Source organism: Tauraco erythrolophus, chromosome 7, assembly GCF_009769465.1.
Source record: "Tauraco erythrolophus isolate bTauEry1 chromosome 7, bTauEry1.pri, whole genome shotgun sequence".
Taxonomy (NCBI): Eukaryota; Metazoa; Chordata; class Aves; order Musophagiformes; family Musophagidae; genus Tauraco; species Tauraco erythrolophus.
In genome coordinates, this window is record NC_141471.1 from 35,778,513 (window position 1) to 35,799,015 (window position 20,503).

Below are 20,503 nucleotides of genomic sequence, written 5' to 3' on the forward strand. Positions count from 1 at the left end.
GCCTCAGATTTTGATTTTTTTTTTTTTTTTTTTTTAACTTCAGCTGTCCTGCTTTTCTCCTGATCTGTAGCACATTGCTTTGGATAAAGACTGATTAAACCACCAGAGCAAAAGAATAGCTCCCAAATTGATGCTGGGGAACCGACACTGCATTCGCCTCTCTCTGCCCTTCCTCCAACCATCAGGAATACAGCCTTTTTCCTTTCTGTGTTTGAAGACCACCTCTGAGCTCTGGAGAGCTGCGTGGCCTTTGGTAAATCGCAGATCTGTGACATGACAAGCTCCAGCTCCAGACAATAACAGGCAGCCTCCAAATAAATTAGGAAGAAGGAAGGCAGGTAAAGACAAGCAATGCCATTCTGCTGTCAGCACCATACTTACCGTCAAACTTTCAAGTTCAGTGAAAAGTTTCTTGAACTTCCCAGGAATTTTCTGAAGTGGAGAAAACAGAAGGGAAAAAAAGGAAAGTTCATTTAGGCAGAAAAATGCTGAGGTGTTTTTTTTCCATGAGACTGCCGTGTGTGAAGTGCCTGTAGAAAGTACCAACAGGCACAGTTAACCTCTGCTCCTCAGCTCCAAGAGCCTTAATTACAGACCATGTTCAGTGTGATGCCAGTTGACGTACCAGACCCTGCAGCCTCGCCTCAGGGACCTGTATCTTTCTTTTATGGAAACAGCTGTCAGCAGCTGTTTTTATGTTCTTCCCTAGCTTCCGAGTCCGCTATATTTACCTTAATATCCGTATCAAGTTAGAAGCAGTAACAGGCTGATAATTCAGACACTGCGATCACATCCAGGTCAAATAATTTGTTGTAATTAAACCCTAAAACATGAGTTCTAGAAATTAACAGGCATCACGGTCAGTGCTGTTTGATACATCATCCCCAGTGCTGACTAGTGTTACTACTGGCATATGCTGGTGCCAGAGAAAGGGATCTTTTCTTAACAATTATTCCACCTCTGGAATCTCATCCTTATCCCGTAGGGAGGTGTGCAAAGCACCTTTCAAGGGAGCCCAAGCACAAACTAACTTCTTGCCCCACATGCTAACGTCTGCTCTGCTCCACAAGTATCCGCTTCCTCTATCTATAAGATGCTTTAATTAGTTCACCTTATTATACTCAAAATTATTCTACAGTTTGAATTTTGCTTATGACATTTCAGATTTGAAGAATGGTGTGTGAATCTTAAAGCCTGTCTCTTTTTTCCAACCATGCTAGTCTTCTACTAGTCTAGTAGAAGATATCCCTTCTTAGTACAAATCCTGTCTTGTCTTTGTCCTTAGACCCTGACAGCCACAGTGACACTACCAAGAGAAGAGATTTAGAACAGTTAAGATTAAGTGGATGTGCAGTATGATTAAAATGCTAAAATAACTAAACATGGAATTGCAATTGCACATTTTTAGTATCTTCAATCAGGTAAAGTTAGGCTCATTAAAACACTGCATACTGTAGAAAAAAGTAGGAGAATATGCTTGGGAACATATTACTTGTTTAAGAATTCAAGTGCAGAGCCAAAATAATTTAGTGTCTAAATAGTTGCTTAAATTTAGGTGGCTTCATTTACATTTGTAAGTAATTATAATTAATTTATAAACATTGCTCTACTTTCGAGAAGTCACATTACTAATGCAAATAACTTTCCGCTTTTGAAATTTCCAGTGCAGTAAAGTTTTGCAAATAAAAAAAAGAATGCATCTGACTTCATAAATACTTTACACACAGAAATGTGACACATTTACAATGATACATATGCAGATGCACTCCTTGTTCCAAAAAGCAATCTATTCTGCTCTTCCTGAGAGAAGGCCACCAGCAGCACATGATCTCCAGTGGTCTCGCCACATAGCAGAGTTCTGCATATTTCTGCATGGGAGGGATCTAAGCCATTGCCACCAGGTGCCTTTGATACAATATTTAGTCCCTTCCACTATCCTACCAAAACCCAATGAAATGGGATGAAGGCAACCCCTAAGAGCAGGCAAGGGCAAATGTTCCCTAGAGGGGTGTTTTAGAAATAAGAGAGACATGGGGTTTCTGTCGTCCACAGGTACGTATATTTTCTCTAAAATTTTTGCTTTACCTGTTATTCAAAGTTAGCTCCTCCTTGCCTGAGTCCCTGTAAGCTCCTCCCCACAGAAGCACTCACTGTCCTCATTTCTCTGTGTGCCGAAGCCACTGACATACGCAGTGATTTTTCCATAGGCATGATTTCAGCTAAGGGGGAAGACTTTGCTCTGAATAGGATTGTAAGTCTCTGATGGCTTTGGTTTCAGATGTTGCTGCTCAAAAGTACCTCCATGACAGGAGACCACAGCCGTTCTCTGTCACTTTGCAATACAGACTGATATTTTTTTGAGTACTGCCCACTTGTGGTGTTGGGGGCATGGGGGAGCAATAAGGCTTCACTCCACCACACTAAATTGCTCCTTTCCCCAGTTTTTGGTTCATCAGCAGATATACTAAGGTTCCAGATACTACCACTGAATAAGCTACTTGGATGGAAAAAAAAGATCCACGATATAAACACAGATCCCAGTGGGACCCTCCTCTAAACATTCCATGCTCTGTCTAGCAACCAGTAGCTTCTTGAGCAGATAATCTCTGTTCTCCAGTATGCTCCTTATTCATGACTCATTTCCTAACTTTGTTGTTCAAGATGAACAGCTGCAAAAGAGCTGATAAAGGAGAATTAAAGAGGGTTTATTTCTACTTTGTTGTGGGTTTTTTTTGTTTGTGTTTTGTTTTGTTTTGTTTTTAATTAAATTATTCCGTAATAAGGTATTGCTTGTTTGGAGCCACTTTCATAAGACTTTCTGTTCTGACATCTATTTAAAATTCTAGGATAATTTACCTGATAAGAGGGTAAGATCTCTTTGCTTTGTTCTTATTTAAGAGCTCTGGAAGGACACATTTAGTTTTATTCGAATAGCTGTGTATCTAAGATTTCAGGTCACAGAGAAGTTTCTCTACTGACACTCATTCCATGTTTGATTTCGGCATGAAAACCAATAATTAGAAAGAAAAGGTAATTCATCAGTATAAAAACTTTGTGAAAAATAGTTTGACAGGGTCTAAAAGATACAAAGATGCGTCTTACCTCCCAGGTCTGAGACAGCCGGCTGACAGATGCAGTGTTGAGACCCATAACAATCGCAAAGAATGAATTCAGATTTCTTTGGGCTTTACAGCTGTGGAATAAAATATGAATACTGTATTCCGATTTTTTGTACTCAGAATCACAGATAAATTGAATGCACAGGTATCCTAGGTTACTGAGTCCCATTTCAACCTTCAGCGCTAAAATACAATCATCTTCCACATAATGAACTCATTAAACGTCCTCTCATGACCACCTGCAGTCTAGGTGATGGGGTCTCTAAGAAGTTTTTTAGCAAACGTTCCACTGTCTCATCAACCCTGTTGTTGGCAGGTTATTTTTTACCCTTTGCTGCCAAAAGTAATTTTCCCTTTTCAATGTTCAAGTTACTCTCAGCTGTCCTTTACCATACAGAATAATTCCTAGACCTCTATTCTGTTGTATTATAAATATTTTCATCCCCCTTTTCATCTTTTCTGTAAATCATACATCACTGGTTACTTGAAATTCTCTTTGTGGTCATGGCCTGCAATCTACTCCTCCATATTGTTATTATTCTTCATTGAATTCTTTGTAATTTATTTTAACTTTTCTCTCATGTGTTTCTTTCTTACCAAAGAGATGTAGTGAGACAGTAAGGAGGGAAGGAGAAACATAATTACTTTTTGGCTCTAAGTTCTTACACCTTTCTCCTACACAAGTATAAAACAATATTAAATTATTTATTTGGAGCAGAATCACACTTTGTCCTTGCCTTTAATTTGTCATCTATTATCACTCAAGGACCTCTGTCACAGGACTGCTCTTTACCATCACACATTTATTTCTTCAGCTCGGCATTAGCATTCCCTAGCTGAATTACTTTGCATCTATCTAAATTAAATCTTATCCTACTGTTGTTTGCACATGCCACTAGACTCCTTAGATCAATCTTTTCTTTTTTTCTGTCCTCCAATGCACTTGCAATCCCTCAACATTTTTATCATCTGAAAATCTGATTAATGTTCAATTTACATATCCCTATAAATTAGTTAGATTCTGAAACATTGAGTCCTTTTCAAAGAAAAAGATTCCTCTTTCTCTTGCAGATTCTTGAAGTCCACTATAAACATATGTGTGTGAGAGTGAGAATCCTCTTTTAAGATAATTTTAAGTACGAATGAATGCACTGCCTTCACTGGGATTTATCATCAGGGAAGAGTACATGCCAAGGCCTTAGGTTGGAAACATGTCAGCACTTGTTACAAGTTCTATAAAGCTTGCACTCATTGCTGTGTACTGTCTTGAGACGGTGTATTTCTCACTTCACTTCAGCTGTCTTAAAGTTAATCCTAACTTTGTTGCTTAGACTCCTTTTATCATTCAAGTCAGGCAGCTCCCAAAGGTAATTCATTCCAAAACAAGAAAGGTGTCCAACACAGCCTGAATAAACTGTCTATTGGGTGGGCCCATTTCTCACAAAGAACTGGAGACAGCAGGTATGTTTTTTACAGTCAGCCACTGCTTGGGGAGCAAGAAGGCTGCTGTTATAATCCATTTATTCTAACCTTACATTGACCTGTTTCTGTAACTCCTAAGGATGTTAATTTCTAATAACATGATAATTCATTTTCTTTATTGAATTACTTGTTTTCTATTTTAGACTAGCCCATCAACAGAAGCATATGTATTTGTGTTTCAAAAACTCTGTCTCACTTTTACGTATTGACACACTTGTGTAAAAGCCTCCTGTCTTCTTCAGATGTTCCTCAACAGTGAAGCACACAAATTTTGAACACGACATCTTAGTCCTGGTGCTTTCCTGAGAAGCTGAGTCATAGAGAAAGATTCCTGGCCGAATCTGGGAGTAGAGAACAGGAAGCAGCCACAGTGGCTCACAGCTCCCTACCTCTCTGCCTTAGTCGTAAACAAAATAGCAGGGCTGCTTGGCTTGCGCCTCATGATGAGAGTTCTGTGCTTAGCACACCATCTTGTCACCCTAATTGTTCCCCTTTCATCAGCTCTTCCAGAATTGATGAGATACGATAACATCTTCTTTTAGAAAGCTGCTTTTCCAATTAAAAAAAAAGAGATCCTGAGCAAACTACACACTTACTGATTGGTGTATCCATTATTTCACTGTCTACGTGCTACGATGATGGTTGTTCTGCAATGCACTGGGAGATCCTGTCTACTATTTACTGACAACTGTATTTAGTCTCCACAACTTTGGCTTTTCACTTAACAGAGATGGAATTTGAATAGAGCAACATTTTAGTTTGGTGACAAATATATCCTTATTCATGTGGGACAGACATGAAACTTCTCCTGGAATGCAAATTAATGCTGCTGTGGTACAAGCAAGACGCACAGAACCAACCATTTTTCATGTAATTGGTCCAAACTTGGCCATTGGTAAGGCAGAAAATGAACGTATTACTGGATACCACACAACTTGCAAACTATATCAAATCGCATTTATGAGTTACACTAGATTAGATTCAGCAGAGAACAGCCTTTTGTATGTAAGTGCCTTGCAAATTAAATCAATCTAGTCGATGAAGGGAACAAATTATACATTTTCCATGAACATGCATATTCAAATATTGCAGAAGACCAACAAGTGGAGAGAAAGGCAGGGAGAACAGTTGCATACATTTAAATTGCTCTATTTCCCTGGTTACTGATATAAGAGTGATTACAGAGAAAAGAACTTTCTGTGTATAGTATATGTTCCAAAGCATAGAATAAATGCCAGCACTATTTAGTAATAGTGCAAGAACAGACTGTCAAATCTAATTAATGAAGAACTCCCCCTGCAATAAATAAAAGAGTATTCCAGAGAGGATTACATGGGGCAACAGCTTGCTGCAGCTACTGTCCTGTCTAGAGGTAGGACTTCCAAGATTATAACAGTTTTTTGGTTTCCGTGTGGTCTTTGGTGAACAACTGTGTTCATGCTCGAACAGTTTTGTAATACGGTCCTCCGGTTATCTCTGCTAAGAAAGGAGATATCTCTGCACCATCAGGGATCTTGCAGTTGATGCTGCAGATACAACGGCCAAGCTGCTGGAGAAAACTTGAGCAGCATATACTCTACCACATCTAGTTTTGGCCAATGTTTGCTACTGTTATTTACGGTTTGTTTTATCTAGGTATGCTTACTATGCTATTAAAACACAGGATGACAAATTAGTTTTCTTTCTTTGCTTTTGCACCCACTTCTCACCAAATAGAGCATGTGAATTCACGGATTTTTTTTTGCAACTTTAGTAACTTACTGGGCAGCAATCTTGATGAACTTTTTGACGAGCTGTACACGTTTGCAGAGCTGGCTGCAGAGGAGTATCTCGGTGGCAACCCAAAGCTGGACCTCATTGCATCTTTGAAGCAGAAGACTGAGATTCTCAGTGTTTTCAGCATTGCCCTGTCTGCTGAACGTGAAGTATATCAGTTCTTGCTGAAAGACATTGACAACATTATTAGAGATATAAAAACAATTTAAATGTAAGTGAATTATAAATTACTCAGAAGTATGTTTTTGAAACAAGAGCTGGTTACAAATACTTATTTTTTCACTGTTCCTGAGCCAATCAGAAATGATTCAGGGTCCAGGTTTTGATTAGCAAAGTCTAGAGGCTTATTACAGAAAGCAGGAGGACTGGAAGTCCTGCAAAACACACTTTTCTTGTGAGATTTCCTGCAGTTCCACTTCTGACTTCAGCCGGGTATAGCTGAACAGCCAGGTATAAACAATCTGCTTCTTTCTGTATTTCATCATTTCTGTTCCAGTATGAAAATGCAACTATAACAGACCATTGAAGAATCTGAAAAATCTCCATTCGAACTTCTTCCTAAAAATAGTCCAGTTTTCATCAACAGAGGTGTGAGTCTTGATTTCTGTGCAAAAAAAAAACCCCAAACTTGACCAGATCTAGATTTAAAACGTCTAACCTAAGTAAAAGAACCTGAAATGAAAGATCAAGAAAAGCATCTGATGAGAAGCAAGGGAATTTCCCATTCGTTTTCTCAGAAAGCCAACATGCTTTTCAGTGAATGATATTTTCAAGTGACATTTTGTACTGTTGACTGTGCATTCTACTCAGCAGCTAATACCAGAACCTATCAAAGTCATTGAAACAACCCAATGGGCACTGAAGTGGGCCATTATCCCATTTTCTAAAGTCTACCCAGTATTTTTTATCTCACTGAAGCCTAACAAGAACAGTAATGTGACCATGCAAATTGCTGAAATTGTGAATTCTTTTGCGGTTAAAGTGATATCAAGGACACCTATTTGTGGAGTCTTTATGTTTACTGAAATATTATTCAGTGCAAAGGACAATTTGCATATATAACATATTCACAAAGACAGTTTTTAGAGAATAATCATTCTCTTCTGCTCTCTTGAGGCAAATCCCAATAAAACCTATCAGGTACACAGGGAATATAAGAGATGCCCGAGCACAGGGAAGTTAAAAACTTTCGACAATTTTTTTCAGTACTAAGGATTGCAACACACCTCTTGGACCTGATTCAATGCCACCACTACTGAGAGCTGCAAACTCGTGCTGTCACGATGGTGAACTGAGCATCAAGGAATATGGATGCTCTAAAACGCATCATGACGGCACAATGCTGCATGAGAGTAACATACCTGGAAATGAACATGGTGCTTCTTACCTCATGAATTGCATTGAAGAGGCTCCAGTCAAAGTTTGTTAGTTCTAAAGCAAGATCCCAGGTGTTGATTCCCAAAATTCTCACAGACCTTTGCTGCAATTCCTCATTTTCAGCAAATGGGTTCTAAATCAATAGCCAAGAGCAAAAAAAATCCTCAGCAAATGCCAAAAGTTCTGCAATGAAACACGTACTGGACCAAGGTACCAAACAGAGCTGAGTAAGTAATCTTCTCTAAGTGCGCTCAGGGTTTTTTTTTCCCCTCACTAATCAAAATCAAGGTGTTATAGCCTATTTAATAAATAGCTTGAAACAGGAAATCAGTCAATAGGATCAATTATTTGCTATTGGATTAGGCCTTCTCCTCTGCCTCTCTAAACCTTGAATACAAAGCATCAACCAAGCAGACAGCATAATGGAAATAAAATCCCTGAAACTATCAGAAAACAAAATCTGAATTAGGACATTAGGAAAATTTTGTATTACAAGATGAAGGAATCATTCTGCAAACACGTTGGATTTAGAGTAAATACACAAAACTTGCCTACCAATTCACCTTTACGAATAATATAAATCCATATATTTTGTGATTAATCTACTCCAAACAGTAAAACACTATGGGTCCTGATTCATAAAAGTTACTTAGCATATTACTATGGAGTGCACCAGTACTGCTGATGTTAAAGGTCACTTGACATTTCCATTATTAACTCAGACTTTCAAAGGTTTGCATTTCTCTTGGGTTTTTTTACCTTATCAGGTTGAAACTTGGCACATGAAATATCTGCCAAGATGAAAGATTATTCTTTTCAGTTAAGCCATTACTTTGGTGCTATATTTCTGACAGTTACAGCAAGTTTTGCAATTTTTATTATGTAACTAATGAAACTAGATTGGCTGTCACCTGTCTCCACTGGAAACCTTCCCTTAATATTAGCATTTTTAGAGGTGGCTAGAACACCGGAGATAATGGGGATGACAGATTACAACGATAGCGGCGTGTCAGCTCTCCAGGGCACATTGATCCAACAAAATGTAAATAGACATTTCTCATCCCTAGGATGAATGCACAGATCCTAGCGGTACTGACAATACTTAAAAGTCAGTTGCGATACCATCGCTGTGCCTTCCTCGAAACATCTGCATAATTAGCAGAAAACTATTGAAAGAGTGATTTTTTGAGTGCCTGACTGTTCCTGCCTCACTGAGGTTTTGGGAAATCACATGGGGAGGGAAAGTTTCCTGACTGTTCCTGCCCCATCCCTGGAAGTGTTCAAGCCAGGTTAGATGAGGCTTTGAGCAACCTGGTGTAGTGGAGGATTTCTCTGCCCATGGCAGGGGGGTTGGAACTAGACGATCTTTGAGGTCCCTTCCAACCCTAACCGTTCTATGATTCTATGAAAGTTTGCAATCCCGTTTTCTGAGGACAGAGGGAATGTGAGAGACCTGCTGCCCTTCAACCCGTCCCCAGCACCAGCAAGCGGATGGAGAGACAGACAGACAGAAGGGAAGAGGACATACCACCAGCAGTATATGCCAGTCACAGACTGACCATGCAGCTGCCGCAACACCGGAGTCACATTGATGCCCAGTAATTTTGGTAGAACTCACACAACATCTATTTCTACACGTAGTAATTTCACAGAGTTTGTTCATCAACTTGTGTGATTATGCACCAGCCAATTTAAGTGTTACATAGGCACAAGAGGGGTGCGGGGAAAAGTCACACGGGCCGTGAATAATCCTTATCCCATCCAGTCCTGTACAAGCGCAAGTCAGCTTTTCCAGGCTGACGCAGATTGAAAGATTTAAGCTGTACAGAAGCTTTGGTCTATTTGAAATCGACGAACAAATTCCACTACTCTTCAGTCAAACAACTGCTGTTAATGCAAGATACTTTTTTTTTCGGGTATAGAGCAGCTCAGTAAGCTTTACTAAGGAAGTAAAAAATAAAATTCTGTTTTGAAAAAGCCCTCTGAGAGGAATATTAAGTTATTGATCTGGAATCAGACAAATCAAAAATGCAAAGTATACAATACACATCCTTACCAAAGAATCAGTTACATTTTTTCGGTACACAAACATACGACTGGAGGACTCGAAAGATTTTGAGATAGCCAAGTCATTTGGTTGTAGTTCATGTTTTTCTGTAAAAACAGAAAACAAAACACAGAAGCTTCAGAAAAGGAGTAAAAGCTGTATATAAATATGAGAAAAACATTGCAAACATATTTGTAAAGCCATATCAAATCAGAATTTAACCAAGCATCGAACCCACTCCCTATGTATCTGCCAAGCATAGGATCATCATCTCCACACTATTCAGGCAATATAAAGGTGAGATGTGTCTGATGCTCGACTTCAGCACAAAAACTTCTAGCATCTGCTTTCAGCTTGGACTTCACATAGGATAGAACAGAAAGAAACCCTTAAATTATCCAGTCTAACCTCCTGTGCATTACAGAGCATTTAATTTCAATCCAGTGTATCTACTGTAAATGTAGAGACTTTTGTTAAAGCAGAGTGTCTTAGCCTCCAGAGACTACGCTGTTGAGTGTCACAGGCAGACAAGAGAAGGGCTGTAAATAACATCAGTAGCCATGGTCATTTAAAAGGAAAAGAAATTCAAAGGATCCTAGCTCCATGAAATTCACCCCAAGGAGCAGAGCTGAAAAGTCCTTGATAATATGGTATTTACAGAAATTCCTCTAGACCTAGAGCAATTCATTTAGCAAACATGAGTAAAAGAGCAGGACACACCAAACTGGTAGCATAGAGAAAGGACTTTTTGTTTCCTTCACTCCAGAGTACTGGTTCAGCTCTGGGCAGTCTTGCATGTGCCAGAGAAAGGTGTGGGGAAAAAGAAACCAAAACATAGAACACAGCTGAAGAACTGCCCTGGGAAAACTATCTCTTCCTGTGGGCTCCAAGTAATCTTCTGGACACCTGTATTAATGTATTAGGAGTTACTGTAACAGGAGTCACTGTATTAATGTAGACCCAAAAACACTACAAGCAAACTGACAGCTACCTTGCACTCTTCATGGCCCATGAGGAAAGAGTAGGACCAGGAGTCTGAGAGACAAACATCCGTACAAACTGATTGTTTTCCCTCTTAGCCATGCTCGCTCTGACACCAGGCACATTTATGTTGAACTACCAGTATGTTTTTCAACGTAATTTTGACTAAAAAGAGCTTGCTTGTTCATTTAAGGAGTACAATAGAAACACATTCACTAATACTTATACTGCTGCTCTCCAAGTGGATGGCAGATGACAGTTCTGAGTGGTGCAAATACCAAAAAAACCCCACCAAACCTAAAACCCAAACAAAAGAAAAAGAAAGTATGGCAGGCTGGTGTTTATTGCTTGCAGCACATGAGTGACAATGCTTAAGAACAAGGATGCTGAAATTGTGGTATCTCCATTTAATTCAGGGAATGTGACCAAATAACATTTTGGGGGTTACAACAGCCATGTACAAATGACAGTCCTATTGCACCTGCATTTTTATTATTGTTTATTATTGAACAGCCAAGTGGCAACCACTTATATTCTGTTGCTTTCTCGGGAGCCAACATGGTCTAGAGATAATAGTGTGTTTCATTATTTATGAATTGTTGGTTTTCTTTATCTAAGTAGGCAGTTAACACCAGATTTATTGCTCTCAGAGCAAAACTTGCCCTGCTCTCAAACAGGAGTGCAAGACCTTGAAAACAACAGTAGCACTGTGATTTTGCGGTGCTGCAAAACGCGCTGGAGGTGAGTTTGGGCACACAGAAGGGTGAAAAGAGTGTGCCCGTAAATGATGTAACCTGGCCAGCCAGGATGCCTAAGTGCAATGCTCCCATGTGGCTGCTCCATGCCCAGGCTCTCGAGAGCTGGGGCAGGGCACCATCTCCTTGCCACTCACACTGGTGCCCTGTAAAAAAATGGTTTAACTGAGCTTGGCGTGGGGGAGAAAAATGTGACCTTCCACTTCTGAATCAAATAAATAAACAGAACAAGCCAGCATTTGTCTATATTTCATTTCATTAGGCTGACAAAGAAGTACTTCTTACTTCTATAAAGATAGCACCGTATCTTTAAATGTACATCGTTTGTCTCAGGGGATTGACACCAACTAACATTATCTGAGAATATGGCCAAGATATTCTAAACTTTTAGACCTTTTTTGTAGATCCAGCTTGGCATTTCTATGCATCTAGTTAAATTGCTTCCTTTATATTCCCTATGAACCAAAAGGCATCACAATGCGCAAAACAGAAAAAACAGTGATCAAAGACCTTGAGACCTGGCAGACACCAAAGCAAATCTTGGGTGTTTGGCTGGTCACTAGTATCAGTCCGTGATTAGTCTGGTCTTCCTTAAAAAAGAAAACAAACCTTTCTGTTCAATGAGAAACACTAAAATAATAAGCAAAAAATGTCGGTTGTAAGCAAGACTGCTTACAAAATATTGCTTAGATTGCTCTCAGTATCTCAACTGTGCAAATCTATGTCTCCATCCTTTCTGCTGGAGAATATTTATTACCCATGCTGTAAATAAGGGAAAAGCCACGCATACAGTATTTGTTATCCCCTTTTATATTTTTTAAGAAGCTAATGCCTCATCACCTTCCAAATTAATTTATATGTGAAAATAAGAGATTTATCTGTACGGGAAAAAAGAACATCTTGCAGTACTGCTGGAGACTGAGAGTCCTTCGCTCTCTCCCTTCCCAGCAAGGAGATATCGTATCCGATGGTACCCAAGAATGAGCTGTTGCCATGGAAACAACTCTCTAGGAAGCAGCTCCTCATTGTTCCCATGGTCATCCAGCTGTGGGCCCGCACAGGAACAGCTGTATCTTTGCACCAGAAAATGTCAGCCCTCCCTTACGTGATGCACTAAAAGGAAAGTAATCAGATGAAGTTATTTACCGCCAGAGAATGTGACTGTCACCAGCGCCAACTCCTCCTCCGGGTACTGGATCTTTTCTGCTACAATCTTCAGTATCTCCTGAGCTGAAGTGGATACTTGAGCTTTCACACTGACATAGGAGTGCTCTGTTATATACACACGGCAGAAAACTGCACAAAGGAAGAAAGACACACTCAGCAGTAGGCAGAGACACCTGAACAGAGCAGGGGAGAATGTCACAGACCCAATCGTGGCAATGCCTTGGCTGCCTCGCTGCTGCAAGGGTGGCTGCTACACACTGACCTACAGGGACATGAAACTAAGCATAAACAGCACCATTTTCCCCCTTCCCATCTCCTTTCCCTGCGAAATGAGAGGCCCAAGCAAATGGAAACAGACACTGTCACAGCTGTTTTTCAGCAACACTTGTTTAAGACCCTACCATGAGGATTTGTCACAACCTCCTCTACCGCCCGTCTTCTTTGCAAACTCAGCTGTGGCCATCTTTTCTAAATCATTGTCCTTTCGGTATATTTCATATCCGCTGAAGGAACTATTTTGGACCTCTACTTCCATCTAGGCCAGGAGGCTTCATAAGAAGAGTGGATCCATGCTCTTCAACCACTCCTGCTAGCTTATCTGTCTAGACATCTCAACCACTTGCGTGGCCAGGGTATTTTAGCACCAGCAGAAGCGGTCCGGAACAGCAATGCAATTAGTTCTGACAACTCTTTCCCTGAATCACTTGCAGCACACATAAAAGGGACTGGTTTGGAGAAATTCCCTGGGCTCATCACTTCCAATGAAATCCATGAGTTGGTTAGACTCTGAGAGGGAGATTCCCAGCAGTAATGCTGCGGTCAGCTCAGCCAGCTCATTTTGTTTCTGCTACAAAAAGGGATGTATGCTCCCTCTGCTTGCCAGAATTTTAGGTTTATATCTTTTGCTGAGTTTGCTGTAGCCAGTTCTTTGAAATACAGCTGTCATACTTAAAAGGGAAGAAACAGACTTGCATAAATATTTTTAAAATTACATCTGCTAATAAGACAACCACAACTCTTGGTTTCATACACACCTAAGTGCTTAATTAAACTTTCCATTTCCTTCTACTCTTGGACTTCTTATTGCAGACAGACTGCTACCATGTCAGTATAGGACAAAACTTTTCCTCTCCAGAAACACTGTATTTTTAAAATTATTTTTATTGACAGATGTATGTAGCAAAAGCCCTTTGCTTGTCCTACAAATCTTCATGGCTTCAGGGCACTTTCATTAACGAAGACCATGCCAAAAGAGGTTAAGAACTCTATCCTCATGAATATCTGGTTTTTGTGCTGTAGTAAAGGAAAAATGAAGATGAGAAGGAAGGAGGACCTTAACATTTAACCTTGGGGAAGAAAAGTTATTTGATTTTACAATTTTTTCTTAACCTGCCTCTGCTGACAGACAGTAAATCAGATACTCATCCTATGGCAGAATCTCTCTTCAGAACGGATATATCTCATGAAAAGATAGAGACATCAAATTGCACTCTAAATCACTGGATAGAAAAATAAATTTTAAAAAATCTGACAGGTATATTTGGACCCCATACGCAGAGCGCAACACAACTCGCCTACAGTGAATTTGTTTTGAAATCTCCTCCTCTCTGTCATTCGGGAGGGGAAAATGACAGCAATATGTTAATTTATAACTGGGCTATTGACATATCCTTTGTTTAACATTGAATTAAATTAACCTATAGGTCATGTCTTCAAGCACAACCACCATACTGATTCTCTCAAAGCCTGTTCCCCCATGCACCTTTCAAACATCTTATCTGGGAGATCTGTTTGGCACGAACCACACCATCTCTGCCAGGAGCCTGTGCTGCTCCTCTGTGAGATGCAGGAGGAAATGCCAGCAGGAGGAAGCAGTCATAGACTGCAAGTCTCTCTGATAACGCTTACATTAGGAGAGAAAATGCCTCCAGCCAAGTAGCATGGTGTGGCTTGAACAAACCCATCCTCCACAAGCACCATCAGTCAGCACTCCACTGCACCAGCTTAGATGTCCACCCTAGTGTCCATCTTTCCTCCCTCCAGCTCCACTTTTGCTGTTTTATTCCCTTGATCTCATGACCTTCCACAGCTCATGCTCTCAAGAAGACAGATGAAAACAGCTTAACCCAGTCGGGGCTGGCCTTGCTGGGTCCTGCCCTCCTGTCCCCACGGTCACGCAGTCTGTCCTCTCTCTGGTGTGAGTACACTTCCCTCCCTGTTCACTCACAAACTACATCAGACTTTTTAAGAAGAAGAATGAGTGTGCGGGTTCCTACCCAGAAATAACATTTTTAGAAGCAATCTTAATAACATGAACCTCAAATAAACCTATATTTGAAGCACGGAAAGAGGATATCTATCCGCAGCACGTATTGTGTGGAAAGACCTGGCATTGAAGCAGCTCAGTTTTTATTCTGTCACAAATGATCACTAAAAATATCCTGACTCCAAGTGGACTTCCGGACATTTGTTCCCAGGGAGAAACAAAGACATATCGTCCAAGGGCGAGATTTCCAAATAGAAGGTCCTTCTGCCTGTTCTCTGCTTGCGTACACGGTGTTATCCTCCTCTCTGCCTCCTTCCTTGTACAGGCATTACAGGAGGGCAACAGCCTCATTGTGTTACTGCATCAGTAGTGAGGAAGGGAAATTGCATTTGGAAATGGTTGACATTAAAGAGAAGCGGCACCTTGTACTCCACACAGAGACGTTTTCGAGGAGCGGAGGAACTAAGGTGCGTTCCCAGAGCTGGCAGATCCTGGCTCATTTCATGTGACAGGCTTATTCATTCACCTTTCACAACCAAGATCTAGGTCAAGAGACCAACAGGGTGAAATATAGCAGGAATAATGCGTGGTGAGCAGGCTGCCAGCACTCCTGGGAGGCACACAGCTCTGCTACAGGGCTGCTGGAGGAGCTGGACGGTAGGGGGAAAAGCCCCTGAGATGTCATGTCACTGTTGAACCTCTGCAAAGAGGGTAACCTTACACAGTCAACTCTTTCTTCTTTTGTGGTCCAGCTCAGAAGCTGTAGGTCAGTTAAAAAAAGTTTACATCATGGGCAGTCCTTGAGAAACAATTCTGCAGTTTTGGAATTTTCCCCTTGCGCTTTCAATCATACTTACTTTCTTCTGTTTCATTCATGGTTCCTCTGTGCTGCAGCCAGTTCTCCTTTACACTGAACTGGTGGAAAAAGGTTTTATTCTGTGAGAGAGTGTGGGAGAAAAAAAAAAAAAAAAGACAACAGTGACTCTCTGCAACCTTGCCCTTTACAAAGCAGTAATTCACACAACACAGCATTCAGCCCATACGTCTGGCCAAAAAGGTTTCTGTATAAGAAATCCACCCACCCTTTCTTGGATCAGTGAACTGGGAGTTGCCTTACTAAATGGCCAAGGTGGGGATTTCGGAGGAAGTAGGACATGGCTAGGCTAAGCAGCCTGCACGATTGAAGTTCTCTGTAGCCATGTTCAGAGCCTGTATCTTACACGCTTATTCTTATATACATTTCGTATGTACCAATCAGCCTATTTAGCAATTTCAGTACAATCTCATGTTCTGCCTTCCACATTTCTGCAGTAACATTTTAAGCTTATTACACACTTCAGCTTCAGCCCAGTAAATTTGACGAGCACAGCAATTCACCTCTGTGCAGTCTGCACACCAACTTTCTCCGTCTGCATCTTCTCCCTCCAGTTAAATAGACAGATTCATGTTCCTCTCTTTCTTTCTCTGTCCCTGTCACAACAAATCCCTCCTTTGCTCTGTCTACTTGACATCCATAGTCAATGCCTGTACTCAGTCTGGTTTGCCCAGGTTGCTACATCTCTCCAGCCCAGTGGGGACGCACTCCCAGGCCTCTCCTGAATTCTGACATCTCAGAGCATCTTGTTAAGATGCTAATACTGTCACAGCCACTGCAGGTTAGCTCACGCAGCTGACATCCAGGCTGTACCGGCAGGAAAAAAAAAATTCCTTAAGCAACATTGCAGGTCTAACCTCACTGATGTATCCTGTCATGTTTTTGGTCACCAGTCACTTTCAATTGAGAAGTCAAGAAAAGAGAGTAAAGTGGGCAGAGGAGAAGAAACTGAGATGATAAGTTAGCTAGCAACCAGCAACAACCAGGTTTGTGTTACCTTTCGGTGAGGTGAATACTCATCTACAGTGCTGAAACAAAAAGGAAAATCCAAATTATTCTTTCCAGCCAAAGAATAGGAAAAGGAAGTTTTAGCTATTACAAAGTCAGAAAAATTTTAACATTAAATGGTCACTGCAGAACAGCTGCAGAGCTCCTTCAGGAAAAGCTCAGGGCGTCTGGCTCAGCCAGAAAACTTTTCTGTGACTTGCACAATTGACACAGTGAAAAGCAATGCAGCCAGCCCGCACAGAGACGCAGCTCAGGCCCCCAGGGTAAGCAGTCAGGGTCGCCCTCAGGGTCACAGCTCTTTCCACTTCCTCAATGGCCAAACCATGAAAGCAAAACTCCATTTGTTGAAAAAACATGCCAAGGAAATATCTTTTACAAACACCATAATTATTAGTAAAATAATAACCCTGAGACAACTGTTGCAAAAGATACTTGCTTCTCAGTACTGCAGATAGCAGAGAGAGAATGAATGTACCGTCTGAAGTCACAGACTGCAGCTTCTGAGGGAAACTTTGCCAGCTTTTCCACAAAGTATCACTCTACTTGCAAGTCATCCCAATCAAAATTGATCGGAGTGAGTGACTGCTGAACCACACACACCACCCAACAAACATCAGAGAAGGCTGAATAATCTAACTTTAGTTTAAAGAGGTGATTTGTAAAAATGAATATAGTACTTGTATCACTCATCACTTCATCTTTACTGAATCACAGCAAGATGACAGCAAAAATAAATTACACTCTAAATAAAAGGAGACTGGATCATAAATAGAATCAATACTTACTGACGACGATGCATTCCAAGTATCTTCTGAAATTCTTTCAGTTCCTTCTCAAGAATGGGATATTCATACACATCATCTAACACATTCCTGTATATCGTCTACAAAATAAAACAGTATCTGCAAACAGCTGATAACTCAAACATAAATCTAAGGCATCACATTAGTGGTCGAAATCAATTCAGACACTGGCCTACTGAAACAAATTTCATTATTATAGTTATGCAAGACCTATAAAGTGAGAATGTTCCCGTTTAAATTTCCAGACTGGTCAATATTCAACTTGCCTTTGGAGAAACACTCTTTATATCATCACCAAGCGAGAGAGCAAAATGTTGACACTCTTTAGTCTACAACAGGAAGACTTAAAACAGCCCTTGGGGCTGTTATATGAAATCTGCGGTGGGTCAGAAGAACGCATTCTGAAGCATGAGAACATAGCATCACTTATCCAAAATGGTAACAAATAGGTTTATTTGATTAAGACTTTTTAAATGGAAAATGTTGTCCTTCACTTTTCCTCACGTCCACATGCATTTTAAATTGAATTGATGTCTCTCACAAACAAATAATCATACTCCTAGGTGTAAACCAACAAATAAATAAACTCTACTTCTTACTTTTGGGAAGGCATTTCTGAATATCATCAATCAGGAACCTCAGTTAAATGTAAAAGACACTACCTCAGATAAAAGGTAAATAAACTGAATTGGCTTTCATGAATTAAATTGTAGGAATACTTTCTCTACACTTTTTCAGAATCTGCACATACATACTTCTCTTTCCCTTCTAAGCAAATGAGGAGGATATGTATGAACCAAGTCATCAGGTTTGCTTTTGGCCAACTAACACTCCTACATTCAGAAATTTCAGCACAAAGTACTGTGGATTGGCGACTAAACTGGTCAAGGGGCTGGAAAATAAAACTTATGGGGAACGGCTGAGGGAGTTGGGGCTGTTTAGCCTGGAGAAGAGGAGGCTGAGGGGAGACCTGATTACGGCCTATAAATACTTGAGAAGGGATGGTGGGGAGGTAGGGGAAGGGCTCTTTACATTAGTGATGGGTGATAGAGCAAGAGGAAATGGGTATAAGCTTAGTCAGGGGAGATTCAGGTTGGATGTTAGAAAGTATTTCTTCTCTGAAAGGGTTGTCAGCCACTGGAATAGGCTGCCCAGGGAGGTGGTTGAGTCCCCATCCCTGGATGTGTTTAAGAATAGGGTGGATGAGCTACTTAAGGATATGGTTTAATGGGAGATTAGGGACGGTTGGACTGGATGATCTCTAAGGTCTTTTCCAACCTAGAAATCTATGAAAAATTATGCTTTATGGATTTTGCTGTTGGGGCTTTTTAGATACAGTATATTAATTAAACAGTGGTAAGATGCATCAGAAAGTGTTTCAATACCTTTAAAAATTGTTTTAAATGCTCATCTTCGTGTAACCAGTCTTTGTAGAGAGAAGTCCACTGAGACACCAAATGCAAGACTTTTCGTTTCCTACAGGAAACATCAGAGTCATCTTCTTTCCCTTGGTGGTTCTTAGCGCAATAGGTATAGTAGGTTAAGGAATGAACAGTAAGGTCTCACTGAAACTTAAAAATTAAGTGATGGAAAAGACTTCACATTCATTTGCTAATATAAGATTTTTTTTTTTCACTACATTGCTCAGTTTTAAATATTTTATCCCATCTGGAGCTTTAGGAGTTTCATCAAGTTTTTGGAATGAAATTCTCATGAATAGAAATGTCAGTTCATCCTCTGTGCAAACAGGATTTTTTTTCCTTTATAGATTGGAGAGGCAAGTCTACAAAAGTAAAATCAATTCAAAAGGAATTATACGATGTTGAGTCCTGTCTTTTCTGCAGAACTGGGAAAGAACCTTTGTCCTGCACACCGATGCCAACACGAATGTCTGTGGGAAGGATGACAATGCATCATTAACAACAACAAAAAGGCCAGGCAGAGGAAGTCAGTTTCTTTTTCCCTGCACAAATTACACTATCTGCAGAAATAACACTATTAAAATAAAAGAAAAGGTGAAAGAATCTATTTCCACCTTTTTTCTCTATTCACAAAGCAGAAACACCAAATGACACAAGATAACCACTTTGTACATTGTTCCTATCCCTTCGCTATTCTTTCTTTTATTAGATGAAGAGATGTTTTCACCACAAAAGGTAAAGAGGAAAAAAGAAAAGAAAAATAAAAGCAAGTTCATTTTATAGCTAAAAGTTAATTCAAACAATACTCCACAGCTTGTGGCAGTAATTGGAAATACAAGAAAAAAATTATTTATCTCAGAATGAGTTAGACTTACATACTGTATCACATGATAAAAGGAGCAGAGATTGTAAAATACTTACTATTCATTTTTTTCTCTTCACATATTCTGAAACGTGAAGAGAATCTGAATATATATATCTGAATATTCTATACAGATATAGGTATCCTAAGAACTAACACATAGGTCTGGATAGGCTTTAATCCCATATTAAGTGTTCATTCTTTAACACTTATAAAGATTCATATGTATCTTTAAACAAAAACAGCAGACATAAGACTGCATTGCTGCTGTGAGAGAAGCATCTGTCTCATACATCTTTCAAGCATTCATGTGAAGTAAGTATGCACATACACAAATGTGTGTATTTTGGATACAGGTTTATTCAGAGGCAGCTTTAGCTTTGTACATTCAACTTCAGAGCAGGAATTTTCTGTTTATTGGTTCCTCAGCTATGCAAATTCTAAATGTTTTAATGAATGTCTGTCTCTCTATTTACAAGCACATGCCAATTAAGGGAACTCATATCCAAATTTGGATCTATTGTTTCCAGTTTTAATCTTTTCCTGCACTATCCATTTGAGTTAA

The 20,503-nt window shown here is 40.0% G+C and overlaps 1 protein-coding gene across 2 annotated transcripts in view; it reads right to left on the reverse strand.

Moving 5' to 3' along the window:
- The window catches only part of RAPGEF5 (Rap guanine nucleotide exchange factor 5), a 159,058-nt gene that overhangs the window by 12,173 nt on the left and 126,382 nt on the right, over window positions 1-20,503 (reverse strand). For both annotated transcript variants that reach the window (XM_086614741.1, XM_086614742.1), the window contains 10 exons: window positions 19,041-19,185; window positions 17,638-17,735; window positions 16,842-16,872; window positions 15,828-15,906; window positions 12,684-12,833; window positions 9,811-9,908; window positions 7,765-7,887; window positions 6,363-6,541; window positions 3,103-3,193; window positions 382-432 (listed from right to left, as the gene is read on the reverse strand). In XM_086614741.1, the coding sequence (XP_086470867.1) occupies window positions 382-432; window positions 3,103-3,193; window positions 6,363-6,541; window positions 7,765-7,887; window positions 9,811-9,908; window positions 12,684-12,833; window positions 15,828-15,906; window positions 16,842-16,872; window positions 17,638-17,735; window positions 19,041-19,185 (1,045 nt within the window). The remainder of the gene's footprint in view (window positions 1-381; window positions 433-3,102; window positions 3,194-6,362; window positions 6,542-7,764; window positions 7,888-9,810; window positions 9,909-12,683; window positions 12,834-15,827; window positions 15,907-16,841; window positions 16,873-17,637; window positions 17,736-19,040; window positions 19,186-20,503) is intronic.